The sequence below is a fragment of the Stegostoma tigrinum genome, chromosome 19 (genome assembly GCF_030684315.1).
Source record: "Stegostoma tigrinum isolate sSteTig4 chromosome 19, sSteTig4.hap1, whole genome shotgun sequence".
Lineage (NCBI taxonomy): Eukaryota > Metazoa > Chordata > Chondrichthyes > Orectolobiformes > Stegostomatidae > Stegostoma > Stegostoma tigrinum.
In genome coordinates this window covers 16575313-16588823 of record NC_081372.1, presented here as the reverse complement: position 1 = coordinate 16588823, position 13511 = coordinate 16575313, and the positions used below count along the sequence as shown (strand labels likewise).

At 41.5% G+C, this 13511-nt stretch overlaps 1 protein-coding gene across 9 annotated transcripts in view; it reads left to right on the top strand.

The window, feature by feature from the left end:
* The window catches only part of LOC125461252 (nuclear receptor coactivator 3-like), a 205263-nt gene that overhangs the window by 163124 nt on the left and 28628 nt on the right, over positions 1 to 13511 (top strand). For all 9 annotated transcript variants that reach the window (XM_048549791.1, XM_048549782.1, XM_048549783.1 and 6 more), the window contains 3 exons: positions 2416 to 2604; positions 4163 to 4267; positions 12540 to 12680. In XM_048549791.1, the coding sequence (XP_048405748.1) occupies positions 2416 to 2604; positions 4163 to 4267; positions 12540 to 12680 (435 nt within the window). The remainder of the gene's footprint in view (positions 1 to 2415; positions 2605 to 4162; positions 4268 to 12539; positions 12681 to 13511) is intronic.

Sequence of the window (13511 nt, the reverse complement as noted above, 5' to 3'; positions counted from 1 at the left end):
CATGGTGCAAACTTTGGGACTATTACAGTGACACTGCCTACGATTTTTGAGAGACCTTCCTTTGTTCGCCTCCATTTTTTTTAAAATGCACCATCCAGTGTCTTTATAATAATGGGCAGATCAGGCTGCCATCCCCCTACTCCTGGTCTACTTGCATCTTGTTTTAGTAATTAAAGTATTTGCCAGCAGGTGGGTCTCTCAACTTCATGGCACACAGTTAGAAACGTTATTGCACCAAGTAAGCCATGTGACAGATCAGTAAATCAGCCTTGTGAGTACTTCATTCGTTCTTTAGGAAGATGGGCCAGACCAAGCCAGTTGGGAGTCAGGATAATCAATACTACCATGGAAAGGTATACAGGCAAGCTGCATGAATCATCTCAGATCTTTGACTAGAGCTGGAAACTACAGCATTTCAGAACAAAAGGTGGCTGGAATTTAATTGAGTTTTGATGGTTAGAGAAGGGCAGTAGGTGGTTCGTACTCAATCTATTTTCAATTCTCTGCACTTTCTACAAGATCCAGGTAGAAGCAGACTGCAATAGCAAGCATTACTGCAAATAATGAGATGTTGACTCTTGGAATTTTAAACAATTAGCATAATTTGACTCCCTTTGTATTCCTTATGAACAAGATTTGAGGGAGGACAATACAGTGGGTTTTTTAAATTCACTCATGGGATGTGGGCATCTGTGTGTCGGCGAGCGTTTCTTGCCTATTCCCAGAAGGCACTTAAGAGTCAATCACATTGCTGCAGGTCTGGAGTGACATGTAGACCGATTGGTGAACTAGATGGGTTTTCTGAAAATTAACAATGGGTTTATGGTCATCATTAGACTATTAATTCCAGATTTTTATTGAATTGTAATTCCACCATCTGCTGTGACGGCATTTGAACCCAGGTCCCCAGAACAGTAGCCAAGTTTCTTGATTAATAGTCTAGCATGAATACCACTAGGTCATTGCCGATCCTAATTTTGAGATCCTGTTTGACAACTAGGTGAAAGTTAACCCAAGCTTCAGTGTTAGATACCTTGCTAGCATCATGACACTTTCAATTGACTGATTTATAAAAAGTAGCTGTCAGTAAAAGGTCATGTGCTGAATAGCATGACTATAGTCCATTGGCCCATGGTATTTCAGCTGTTTTAATATGCAGTTGCTGCTTGCTGAGGCTTTCAAGCTTACCCTCTCACTGAGACTTTGTGTCTTCCCTTGGCGCAAAGTTGTTCTGCTGAACAGCTCGCAGTATCCAGATTTGTAAAAGACTCAAAAATGCATTTTATATGTCTGTTAATACCCACCTTGAATTTAAATTTTCAACTGAAAAAACTGTAGCTCTTCCATTTTTTCCCACCTTTTCTCATGGCTTCATGTTTAAAAGAACTACTCCTTTCCAGCATTATAGAGCTTGGCAACTGGGTTTGGTTTAACAAGGAGCTGACAGAACCCAATACGATGTTGTTATTGGAACTTAGTGGGTGGAGAGTGGTCAACGACTAGTGGTGATGAGTGGCTGCAGTGGGCAGAGGAGAGCACAAAAGCTACTTGGGTAAATCTTTCCTCCATTCCAAAAACAATGCATAACATTGAACATCAAACCTGGGAGTTATTAGTCTATAATATTTTGAAATAAGGAAACATATTTTGAAAGCAAAAGTTCATGGACTGGGAGAGATATTCGAATGCCAAAGTTTGTGGACTGGGTGAGATGAGGGTTGGAAGAAAGGCACTAAATTATGAATTATCAAAAAGCTGCTCTATCAGGTCATTCTAATTTTAAATTTGTCATCTTCTGAAGTTGTGTATTATTTGCCTCTACATTCTCTCGGCTGTGTAGTAGAATACTAGGGGGTTGACAATGCTAGTGCTTCATGTGAAAGGCATTTGAAGAAATTAGACTGGATGAAAGGGTTTTTTTAAAATAATTGTTGGCGCAATAGAGATACTTTAGAGAAAAGACAGCAAAATAATGTTAAAAACACAGCACAACAAAAAGTTTTGTGTTCTTTTGCCTTTTTCAGTTTTTTTACAACACTTGGAAGATTTAGTTGCCAAAGCAATTTTGAAGCAAAATGTTCTAAGATTTGCTTGCTTCTCTCCTTCTCTTGTAAACTCAGTTTTGAACATTTCAGACAAACCTGCGAAGAAATTCAGAAATAACTTCTAGTGTATGAAGTGACTGCTGTGTAAACTTACTGGGATGACTTGCCACAGCTACCTATTGGAATTGGGATTTGCTTGAACAGTTTAAAGACTTGTCAATGAAACAATAACCTCCATTAAGCATTGGCCGACTAATAGATTTGCACATCTGAGTATTGCCAATATATGCAGAATTTAAAAACTGCATGCCTGATTTGTAAACCATTAAGATTGGTGTAATATTTCTTATGACCTGTGTCTCTTTTTCAGTGAATGGGGTTTCTTGGACAAATGAAACACAGAGGCAGAAGAGCCATACGTTCAACTGTCGTATGTTAGTTAAGATGCCATATGATTCTTTAGAGGAATCAAATGGAAACCATGAAGCTCGTCAGAAGTATGAAACTATGCAGTGCTTTGCACTTTCTCAGCCAAAGGCTATGACTGAAGAAGGTGAAGGTATGTTTCTAATATATTAAACCAATTTGACTTGTATTTAAAAACGGTGACAATTTACTTTTACTAAAGATGGTCATGAGATGAATTACCTGAATTCTGTCAAGTTTTGTGAGGTTGTTCTATTTGTCCATGGGATGTAGGTGTCATTGACTAGGCCAAAATTAATACTCTGCCAAACTGCTTTTACCAATGTTACATTGAGCATCTAACTAAACTGCTACAGTGCCAGTGTTGAAAGTACATCTGTGGTGCTATTAGTTAAAGAGATCCAAAAGATGAAAGAACAGTATTTACAAAATAGGGAGGAAAATTCCTGATTTTTATTTTTACTCCCGTGCTGCTGCTTCTCTTGTCTTTTTAGTATTGGAAGTTGTGGGTTGGAAGGTGTTGTTGAAGAAACCATGGCATATTTTTGCATTGCATCTTGTATCCTTAGGGCAGTGGTGGGGGATAGGGTGCTGATCAAATTTGGTAGCCAGTTAATTCACTTGGCTGGACAGATGGTTTGCAATGCGGAGTGATGACAACAGCGCTGTTTCAACCCCTACACTAGCTGAGGTCATTATGAAGGTCCCATATTCTCAACCTCTTCTGCCTGCAGTATGGTGACCCCGAAGGTAAATTCACCACCAGTCACCTCTCTCCAATGAGAAAGCAGTCCTATGATCGTCTGAGACTATGCAACTTTGTTTCTTTTTCATTGATCAAACAGACTGCTTTGATTTGGATGTTGAGTGTCTTAAATGTTGAGGCTGTGCTTCCCTACTTAAGCAGAGAGTATTTCGTCATACTTCTGACTTGACTTTGTGTTAGAGGAACTTTGAGCCATTAAGAAGTGTGCCTGTTTGAGAGGAATCCCCAACCTGTAACCTTCTCTTGTATTAATGTGGCTGATCCAGTTTTCTTTCTAGTCAGTAGTGAACCTCAAGGATGCCAATAAAGATGGATTGACATAAGTAATGCTGTTGAATGTCAAAGGGAAATTCATTAGACTCACATGTTGGACTTAGTGATTGCATGGCACTTCTAACATATGCACCACATATACTTTACCAGGCCAAACCTGAAAGTTATCCAGGGATTTCTGCATGTGGGTACAGTCTGCCTAGGTTTCTTTGGAGTGGTGGTTAGAATTAAACACTGGTGTTGCAGCACGAAGGGAATAGAGATTAAGTTATTGCATAGCTCTTTGAGCAAGCTTTTTAAAATCAGTCAATATTTCCTGTGGTCAGAAAATGGAGTATCTTCTGAACCACCCATTGAACAGTTAAAATGGAACTACTTTAAATTTATGAAGTTGATGTTTTCAGGATAAGATGTCATTTTTTTCTTTTCCAAAGGAAACGCCTAACCTTCCTTCCTTTTCCTCATAACTTAGATTCGTGAAACCCAGAACTACGATGGATGCTTGATTTATGCAGCAGTAGCTGTTGGGTCAGGCAAATAAATAATATGAAGTATTGTCTGTGACAAAAAGTAGTATTGAGTTGTTTCTATAAAATGAGTTAACCATTCCAACCTGGAAATTGGGTATAAAAAATCTTGTTCATTGTTTTAGATCTACAGTCCTGCATGATTTGTGTAGCAAGACGAATTACACCAGTGGAGAGATCGCCATTTCCCTCCAGTCCTGAAAGTTTTGTTACAAAGCATGATATGACAGGTGAGGACTCAAAAAAAAACCCCACTAATTAATGAAAAGATCCTTTCAAACTGTTGAGCTTCTAGGTTAATGAATGTATCATTTCAAATTAGTTAGATTAGAAAGTCTTATTTATCTTTGTTATTCTTTTGAAGCTTCAACAGCTGGACCCTGAGTGGGAACTCTATATTCACCGTAATAGCCATTTAGAAACATCACCATGTAGCAAAGCCTAATTTGTTACTAAAATTATTCTCTGCTTGTTGATCATAATTTTGCAACCACCATTAGAAACAGAGGACCAGAAGTGGACCATTCAGCCTGTTGAGCCTGCCCTACCATTTACTAGTCATGGCAGTTTGAACACTTCAGTCCATTTTTACCTACCCTAATGCAATAGATCCGTATGCCATTGGTAATCAGAAATCTAACCATTTATACCTTGAATGTACTCAAGACTGAGCTTCGACAACTCTGTGTTGGAATTGCAAAGGCTCACAACCCTTGGGATGGGGAGCAGGGGTGGAGGCAGTGCAGAAAAAAATTTATTTGCTGTTAAATTGTGTCCACCATTCTAGACTTCCCAACCAGGGAGAGCATCTTACCTGCATCTAGCCATTCTATCCTTTTGTGCATTTCTGTGGGGTCAGCTCTTATCCTTTGAATTGCTAATGAATACAATCTCCGTTTGCCAATCTCTTTCCACTGGGGACAGTCGTGCCATCCCATGAACAAGTCTGCTGAAGCTTTGTTGCACTGTCTCTATGACAATAATATTTTTGCTGAGGTAAGGACACCAAAACTGCACAAAGGACTCCTGTAAAATTAAAGCAAGACTTCACTACTCCTGCACACAAATCTAAGGTGGCAGCAGCATAGAGCTCCTAAGACAGAACTGATCAGCTCCGACTACTTTTCTTTCTTTTCTTACCGTTTTCTTTCTTTCTTAAAATTTTTTTTAAGCTTTTCCTCCCCTCTACTCACCTTCCTGGAGGGAGCTCAGTCATGGAGGCATCATCGGCTGAGGGCCCAGAGCAGGGCATCTGCGAGGAGGTTGGTGTGCCCAGGCAAAACTCTAGTGGTTGGTAGATTTGTGGACTTGGCTGGGGATATGGAGTGGCGCCAGAGCAAGACTGTGGTGGTCAGCGAGATGGAGGCATGGGTGAGAGGGGGGATGGCAATTGGCACAGGGATCGAACCCAGCATGGGAAAGAGATGTTGGCAGTTGATGGCAGTGCAGGGATCCAGAGATCAAACCCAGCTCGGGGGAAGAGAAGATGGCAGCATGGAGGCATAGGAATCAAGAGATCAAGCCCAGTTTGGAAGAGCAATTGAGCTGTTTTGGGGAAAGCCCAGTATGGAATGACTGCAGGCCTATTGCGAAGGAAGGACTGTAATTTGGAATATTTAACTTTATTTCTTAATTACAACTTTATACTGACAAGAATTGTAATGTTTAACTTTTAACTTTATTTTTCTACTCCATACCGAGGATGATTTTACCTGAGTACCTTGTACCTAGTGGTGACATTGTAAACTTTTCACATCTTTGTACTTGAGTACATGTGATAATTAAACCTAAACCTAATTCTAATTCTAATTCTGCTCAATGGAGTCATTAGAGTCACATAGCACAGAAACAGACCCTTTGATCTGCCGGATCCATGTTGGCCAAGTTTTTTAAACTAAACTAGCCCCAGTTGCATGCATTTGGCCTAGACCCTCCAAAATCTTTCCTATTCATGTACTTGTCCAAATGTCTTTTTAAATATTGTAACTGCACCTGCATCTACGATTTCCTCTGGCAGTTTATTTCATCTATGAACCACCCTCTGTGTGGAAAAAGTTACCCCTCAGGTCCCTTTTAAATCTTTCTCCCCTCATCTTAAAATTATGCCCTGTAGTTTTGAACTCCCCAACCCGAGGGAAAAGACCTTTGCTATTCACCTTATGTATGATCCCCATGATTGTATAAACCTCTATTAGGTCGCCCTTCATCCTCCTATGCTCCCACTGAAAATAAGTCACATCTTACCTGACCTCTCCTCTAGTCCTGGTAACTTCTTGTAAATCTTCTCTGCACCCTCTCCAATTTAATAACATCCTTTCTCCAGCAGGATGACCAGAACTGCACGCGCGACTTCAAAGGTTAACATTCCATTAGCTTTACTATTAGTATGCCTAAGCTGCATGTTTGCCTGCAGTATTCAGTTGTTGATAAGGACATCTAGGGACTTGCGTACGTCTGTACTTTTTGACCTCTTACCTGCACATCTGTTCTTCCTGCCAAAGTAGATAACCCCTCATTTGTGACAATATATTTTATCTGCCATGTAGCTACCTATTAACTAAGTCTGTCTAAATGTTTCTGAAGCCATTTTACACCTTCCTGACAACTCTCATTCCTAGCTAATAAAGTGTGAAGCTGGATGAACACAGCAGGCCAAGCAGCATGTCAGGAGCACAAAAGCTGACGTTTCAGACCTAGACCCCACCCTTCAAGAGGGGGATGGGGTGAGGGTTCTGGAATAAATAGGGAGAGAGGGGGAGGCAGACCGAAGATGGAGAGAAAACAAGATAGGTGGAGAGGAGAGTGTAGGTGGGGAGGTATGGAGGGGATAGGTCAGTCCAGGGAAGACGGACAGGTCAAGGAGGTGGGATGAGGTTAGTAGGTAGGAAATGGAGGTGCGGCTTGGGGTGGGAGGAAGGGATGGGTGAGAGGAAGAACAGGTTAGGGAGGCAGAGACAGGCTGGGCTGGTTTTGGGATGCAGTGGGGGGAGGGGACGAACTGGGCTGTTTTTGGGATGCGGTGGGGGAAGGGGAGATTTTGAAGCTGGTGATGTCCACATTGATACCATTGGGCTGCAGGGTTCCCAAGCGGAATATGAGTTGCTGTTCCAGCAACCTTCGGGCGGCATCATTGTGGCACTGCAGGAGGCCCATGATGGACATGTCATCTAAAGAATGCGAGGGGCAGTTGAAATGGTTTGCGACTGGGAGGTACAGTTGTTTATTGCAAACCGAGCGGAGGTGTTCTGCAAAGCGGCCCCCAAGTCTCTGCTTGCTTTCCCCAATGTAGAGGAAGCCACAATGGATACAGTATACCACATTGGCAGATTTGCAGGTGAACCTCTGCTTAATATGGAAAGTCATCTTGGGGCCTGGGATGGGGGTGAGGGAGGTGGTGTGGGGGCAAGTGTAGCACTTAGTGCGGTTGCAGGGGAAGGTGCCGGGTGTGGTGGTGTTGGAGGACAGTGTGGAGCGAACAAGGGAGTCACGGAGAGAGTGGTCTCTCTGGAAAGCAGACAAGGGTGGAGATGGAAAAATGTCTTGGGTGGTTGGGTCGGGTTGTAGATGGCGGAAGTGTCGGAGGATGATGCATTGTATCCGGAGATTGGTGTTGTGTGTGAGGACTAGGGGGTACCTCTTTGGGCGGTTGTGGGGGGGGCGGGGTGTGAGGGATGTGTTGCGGGAAATGCGGGAGATGCGATCAAGGGCGTTGTTGACCACTGTGGGGGGGGGGACGTTACGATCCGTGAAGAACTTGGACATCTGTGATGTGCGGGAGTGGAATGCCTCATCCTGGGAGCAGATGCGGCGGAGGAATTGGATATAGGGGGTGGAATTTTTGCAGGAGGGTGGGTGGGAGGAGGTGTATTCTAGGTAGCTGTGGGAGTTGGTGGGCTTGAAATGGACATCAGTTACAAGCTGGTTGCCTGAGATGGAGACTGAGAGGTCCAGGAAGGTGAGGGATGTGTTGGAGATGGCCCACGTGAACTTGAGGTTGGGGTGGAAGGTGTTGGTAAAGTGGATGAACTGTTCGAGCTCCTCTGGGGAGCAAGAGGCGGCGCCGATACAGTCATCCATGTACCGGAGGAAGAGGTGGGGTTTGGGGCCTATGTAGGTGCGGAAGAGGGACTGTTCCACGTAACCTACAAAGAGGCAGGCATAGCTTGGGCCCATGCAGGTGCCCATGGCCACCGCCTTTGTCTGTAGGAAGTGGGACAGACAACCAGCCCAGCTCATCCTCTCCCCCCACTGCATCCCAAAACCAGCCCAGCCTGTCTCTGCCTCCCTAACCTGTTCTCCTCTCACCCATCCCTTCCTCCCACCCCAAGCCACACCTCCATTTCCTACCTACTAACCTCATCCCACCTCCTGGACCTGTCCATCTTCGCTGGACTGACCTATCCCCTCCCTACCTCCCCACACATACTCTCCTCTCCACCTATCATCCTTTCTCTCCATCTTCGGTCCTCCTCCCCCTCTCTCCGTATTTATTCCAGAACCCTCACCCCATCCCACTCCCTCATGAAGGGTCTAGGCCTGAAACATCAGCGTTTGTGCTCCTGAGATGCTGCTTTGCCTGCTGTGTTCATCCAGCTTCACACTTTATTATCTTGGATTCTCCAGCATCTGCAGTTCCCGTTATCTCTGATACAACTCTCATTCCTAGTTAGCTTTTGTATTATCAGAAAATGTGAAAATGTTACATTTGGCCCCCACCCCCAAATCGTTGGTATATATTGTGAACAGCTGGGGCGCACATACTGAACCTCTTGGTACCTGAAAATTGACAGACTGCTAATGTGAGAATGGCCCCTCCTTTTCTGCTGTTTTTGTCTGTTAGCCGATCTTTAATCCATGCCAATATGTCACTTGTACTCTGCTTTAATTTTTCAAGCAAGCCTCCTGTAGGGGACTTTAGGGTTAGCCTTCTGAAAATCTACGTGTGCATATCCATCAGCACGGTTTTCTCAATTGTGTTAGCGTGAAACTCATCAAGTGAGTTTCCATTTGCAGATTTACACTGACAATGGCCAATGAAAACATTATTATCCAAGCGTCTACTTGATATGTTTTACGGTAGATTCTAGCATTTTCTGTAGACCTCTGTTTTCTGCCTAGTTCCACTCTTAAATTTCCTAATTGCCAACCTGCAGGAATAATTCCATAATCTATAGAATTTTGGAAAATGACCACCAGTGCATCAACTCTCTCTAAAGCCACCTCTTCAACACTCAGGGGGATATAAACTATTGAGTCCAGGGATTTATCAATTATCAGCTCAATTAATTTATCTAGTATGATCTACTTATCCTAATTTCCTGCAACTCCTTATTCTTCTGAGCGACGTGGACATCCATTTCTTGTATTATCCTCAATGAAAACAGACACTACGTAATCATTTAGCTCCTCTGCATTCATATATTTCCCCCCACCCCCCCAAATTAAAAGTTCTCCTTCCTCTACCTGTATTAGACTCATATTTGGTTTAACCAAACATTTCCTTTTTACTTATTTATAGAAGCTTTAACAGCCCAAGTTTATGGTTATTGCTAGGTTGCATTGAACTTATATTCTTCTTTCCTGATCAGTTGCTCAATGATCTGTTGCATTCTGAAAAGGTTCCCAGTCCTTGGATCTACTGTTTATTCCTGCTAGTTTTATAGACCTTAACTTTTAATCTTATGCAATCCAGTAATCCTGCACAAAAAATACTTAGAACAAAATTGTGAGCATGTTTTAAGCACTTTGTTCTTTTACATTTTACTCATTTCCACAGTTTGATTCTGAGGTTTTCCTTTTATTCTTGTGGGTACTTTTGTGGAATTTGAACCCATGTCCCCCAATCATCAGCCTGGGGCTCTAGATTACTGCGCCAGTGCCACCATACCACCATATCCATCTGAGCAGACCATCTGACACTAGCTGGCTATTGATTATGTTAGGACACAAAGACAGATAGCCAAACCAAATCAGCCTTCCTAACTCTGTTTGCAAGACTGTAAAATTAAACTGAAGATCCTCAAGTAGCCTCTCCAATGGTTCCTAACCAGACTTCTGAATTACCAGAACTTACTTTGCAAGTAATCAAAGACACCAGATTTATGTTGTAAACAAGAGACTTAACAATTTATAAATTACATGATAACTTCAGCAAAGAGAAAATTAAACAACACAGTAAGCTGATTAATGCCTGTGCTTTAAACCCAAAACATTTATTTTCAGACCCCAGTCACACAAAAGACTGACGAACAAACATAGTTAAGGAATAGATAAAATAAAAAATCACACAGTTGCTAGACTACTTGAATGTCTTTCATGACACATTGTTTCACAGGTATAAATATGGACTCTGTGGCTGTGTTTTATTTTGAAACATTGATCAGGATCACTTTTCATTACACCCAGGCAGTAATGCTTGGAACTCGGTTTTTGTACTTTTTGGGCTTCTGGAAACTGATGTATCATATTGGGCAGGGAACTTTGAATCTTCTTACTGTCTCAGTAGCATCCCAAAATCATCTGTCAGAAAGCAAAGTTTAAAACTTTAATTTTGGTTCAGCCCTCTTCAACAGTCTCCTCCTAAGGCATCAGTTATCATTCAGGAACTGCCATTTGCTCAATCATAGGGTCTCTTTCAGACTTAGCAGAACCAGTTCCCATGTATTAACCTTGTTAATAGTCTATCCCTGTTGTCTGTTTAAACACAATGCTCTTTCAGGAGTTACTGTGTCTGTTAGAATCTTTTTAATAAAGGTTCAGCCTGCAGGCCTGGCTTTGCAAACAAACTAGATGTGTCGGTCTGTTTTTTTTTAACCTTTTAATGCAAACTATCCCAAAGTCCACTGATTATTTCTAGTTCATAATTCAAAATTGAAAAAAGAATATAAAGAAAATAACGGAACATCAATGAGGGTTTGAACAGTTGGATGAAAACAAGTCCTTGCTGTTAGCTTGCTGATGTTTGAAGCTCAAGATTTAAGACTGTGCATTTGAGGCATTAATTGCATCCCTTTTTGCAGCTTACTAGTCAGTCTGAACCTCTGTTGCTGTTAATTTCCAAGCCTACTGCTGCTTACTTTCACTTCCATAGTATTTCTAAGTTGCATCCTAAAATTTTACTCACTTTTGCTGAGATCCTCATCTGTGCTTTGGCATTTTTAGGCTTGGTGCCAACTGAGTGGTCTCCTCACTGCAGTAGGCAACTTGCTGCGCTCTTTGACTTGTGCAGACTTGTTACACCAGTATCCTGACCCATTCTAATCACTCCCTCCTGTCAATCGATCTTTCACCGAGCTTCTTGGCCTCTTGCACCCTCGGACATTAGTGGATTATGGTTAGCTCTGGACTTTACGTATTGCTACAGAGGGGGAATAGCTGAATTGCTCTGATAATTACCAAAATGCAAGCCCAATCTGTTACAATGGGGTTAGAGGTTCCCTTCTAATAATTACACCTGAAACACCTAGGAGAGCTTGCTTTTCTCCTTGTAATCTATTGAAAGAATGGTTAAAAGAAGAAAATCCCTGATCTCTACTTTGCAAGTAATAAGAAACAATTTATTTGTTTAACCATAACAGTGAACAAATTAAACAAATTACGAACAAATTTAAAAATTACTAACAAACTGAATAATTCTCCCCAGACTACCAACTGCTTCCTAACTGGTCTAAATTCTATAGAATGCTGCTTAAATAAAGACAAGTCCCAATAATATAAACCCAATTAATAATAAGCAATAATTTATAACTTAATCTCTCCAAGTTTGCACAGACTGTCTTCTGAAATATTCTATTGCCTCCGCCCTCTTTACAAATACCTTTCTTCTGTTAGTTCTGCTACCAGGATTGTTTTATATCTACAGTTTCTTCATTGAGGACTTTGAGCTAAAATACAGCTTTGATTAATTAGGTGGGATTTCTCTGAGAACTGAATGGTGCTAACTCTGGCAGGTTGCGGATCACTCTCTCTTTCAGATTGCAGTTGGCTGTCCCCAATTTTCCAAATGCCTTCATCTTAAATACCATGATGAATTAATCAGATTCTTATATGATTGGTTTCAGGTTATCAACACCATCATATTTAAATTCAGTTGGCTTTCTGTATCTAGGTTCCTTGTTTAAATTAATTGGCTGAATTCAAACACGTCACAACATCAAAACAAGACTGCTGTTTTGCCTGTCACCTGTAAGGCCTTTTTTTGATAAACTTGTTTCACTTTTTGAGGCTCTGTACTGACAACTTCTGCTCACAGACATGCATTTTCTTTTTAAATTTCTACATGCAGACAAAGCACAAATCTCTTAGAGGAACCACACATTTTAGCTTCCTGCCTTCCACTTCACAATTGCTCTACCCAACTCTGTAACGCTATCTTGAGGTTAAATGTGCTGTACAAATGCATGTTGTTCTTTGTCATGATCCCTCATTTCCTTCATTTTTTTTCTAGTTGAACAAATGAACTGATAGAAAAGGAACTTAACATTCATTCTTCCATGTTTTCAGGCAAGATTACCTCAATAGATCCAAGTTCCCTGCGTGCCTCCAAAAAACCAGGCTGGGAAGATCTTGTGCGAAGATGCATTCAGAGGTTCTCTCACCATAATGATGGACAGCCATGGTCTCTGAAAAGACATTACCATGAAGGTGAAGTGCTACAAAATGGTATTGGCCATTGACAGTTATGACATTGAGGAATAGGTGCTCTCATAATTGATATTTCTAAGAAGAACTGAGATTGGTGTGGGATGAGAGTTTGATGAAAGACAGGACCAGACCTCAAAAACAATTTGATTAAAATTAAATGCATTATTATGGCTTAAAGGTAATTTACTTTTGCAAACTATTTGCATTCTTTTAATTAAAACAAAATCCTGAATGATTTATTGGAATAAAATGCTCTTTGATAACTCCTTTCCTGCTTTCACAGGCATGCAAAGTTTCTGGTGAAGAGTCACCTGACTGGAAGTGTTAACTGTGCTTTCTCTCCACAGATGCTGCGAGACCTGTTGTTTCTCGTCAGCTGTTTCTGTTTTTGTTTCAAAGTCTTTCTCCTTATCAGGCTTATCGATCTAACAATATGGTACCTAATTAATAAGAATCAATTCCCTTCCTCTGCTTCAGCCAGAGCCAACATGACACAAGGAAATTTTGACTGTTATGTTAGTTTTATTGGTTATGGATAAGGGATCCTTTACATTCGTCAGTAGCTGTTGCAGAGTGTTTTGTGGGCTAAACTGATACCTAGGGGCCTGAGCAGTCTTGTGGTCATCTCTAGTGCATCTTCTGTATATCAGAGATGATCACAAGATTACTCCTACCCCTAGGTATCAGGGTAGCCCACAAACCAACAGCCACCCTGTCACAGCGACAGACAAACAAAAAGAATCTCATACCTGCAGCCAGTAAAACTAAAGTAATATACAAAATACCATGCAAGGATTGTGAAAAACATTACATAGGACAAACTGGGAGAAA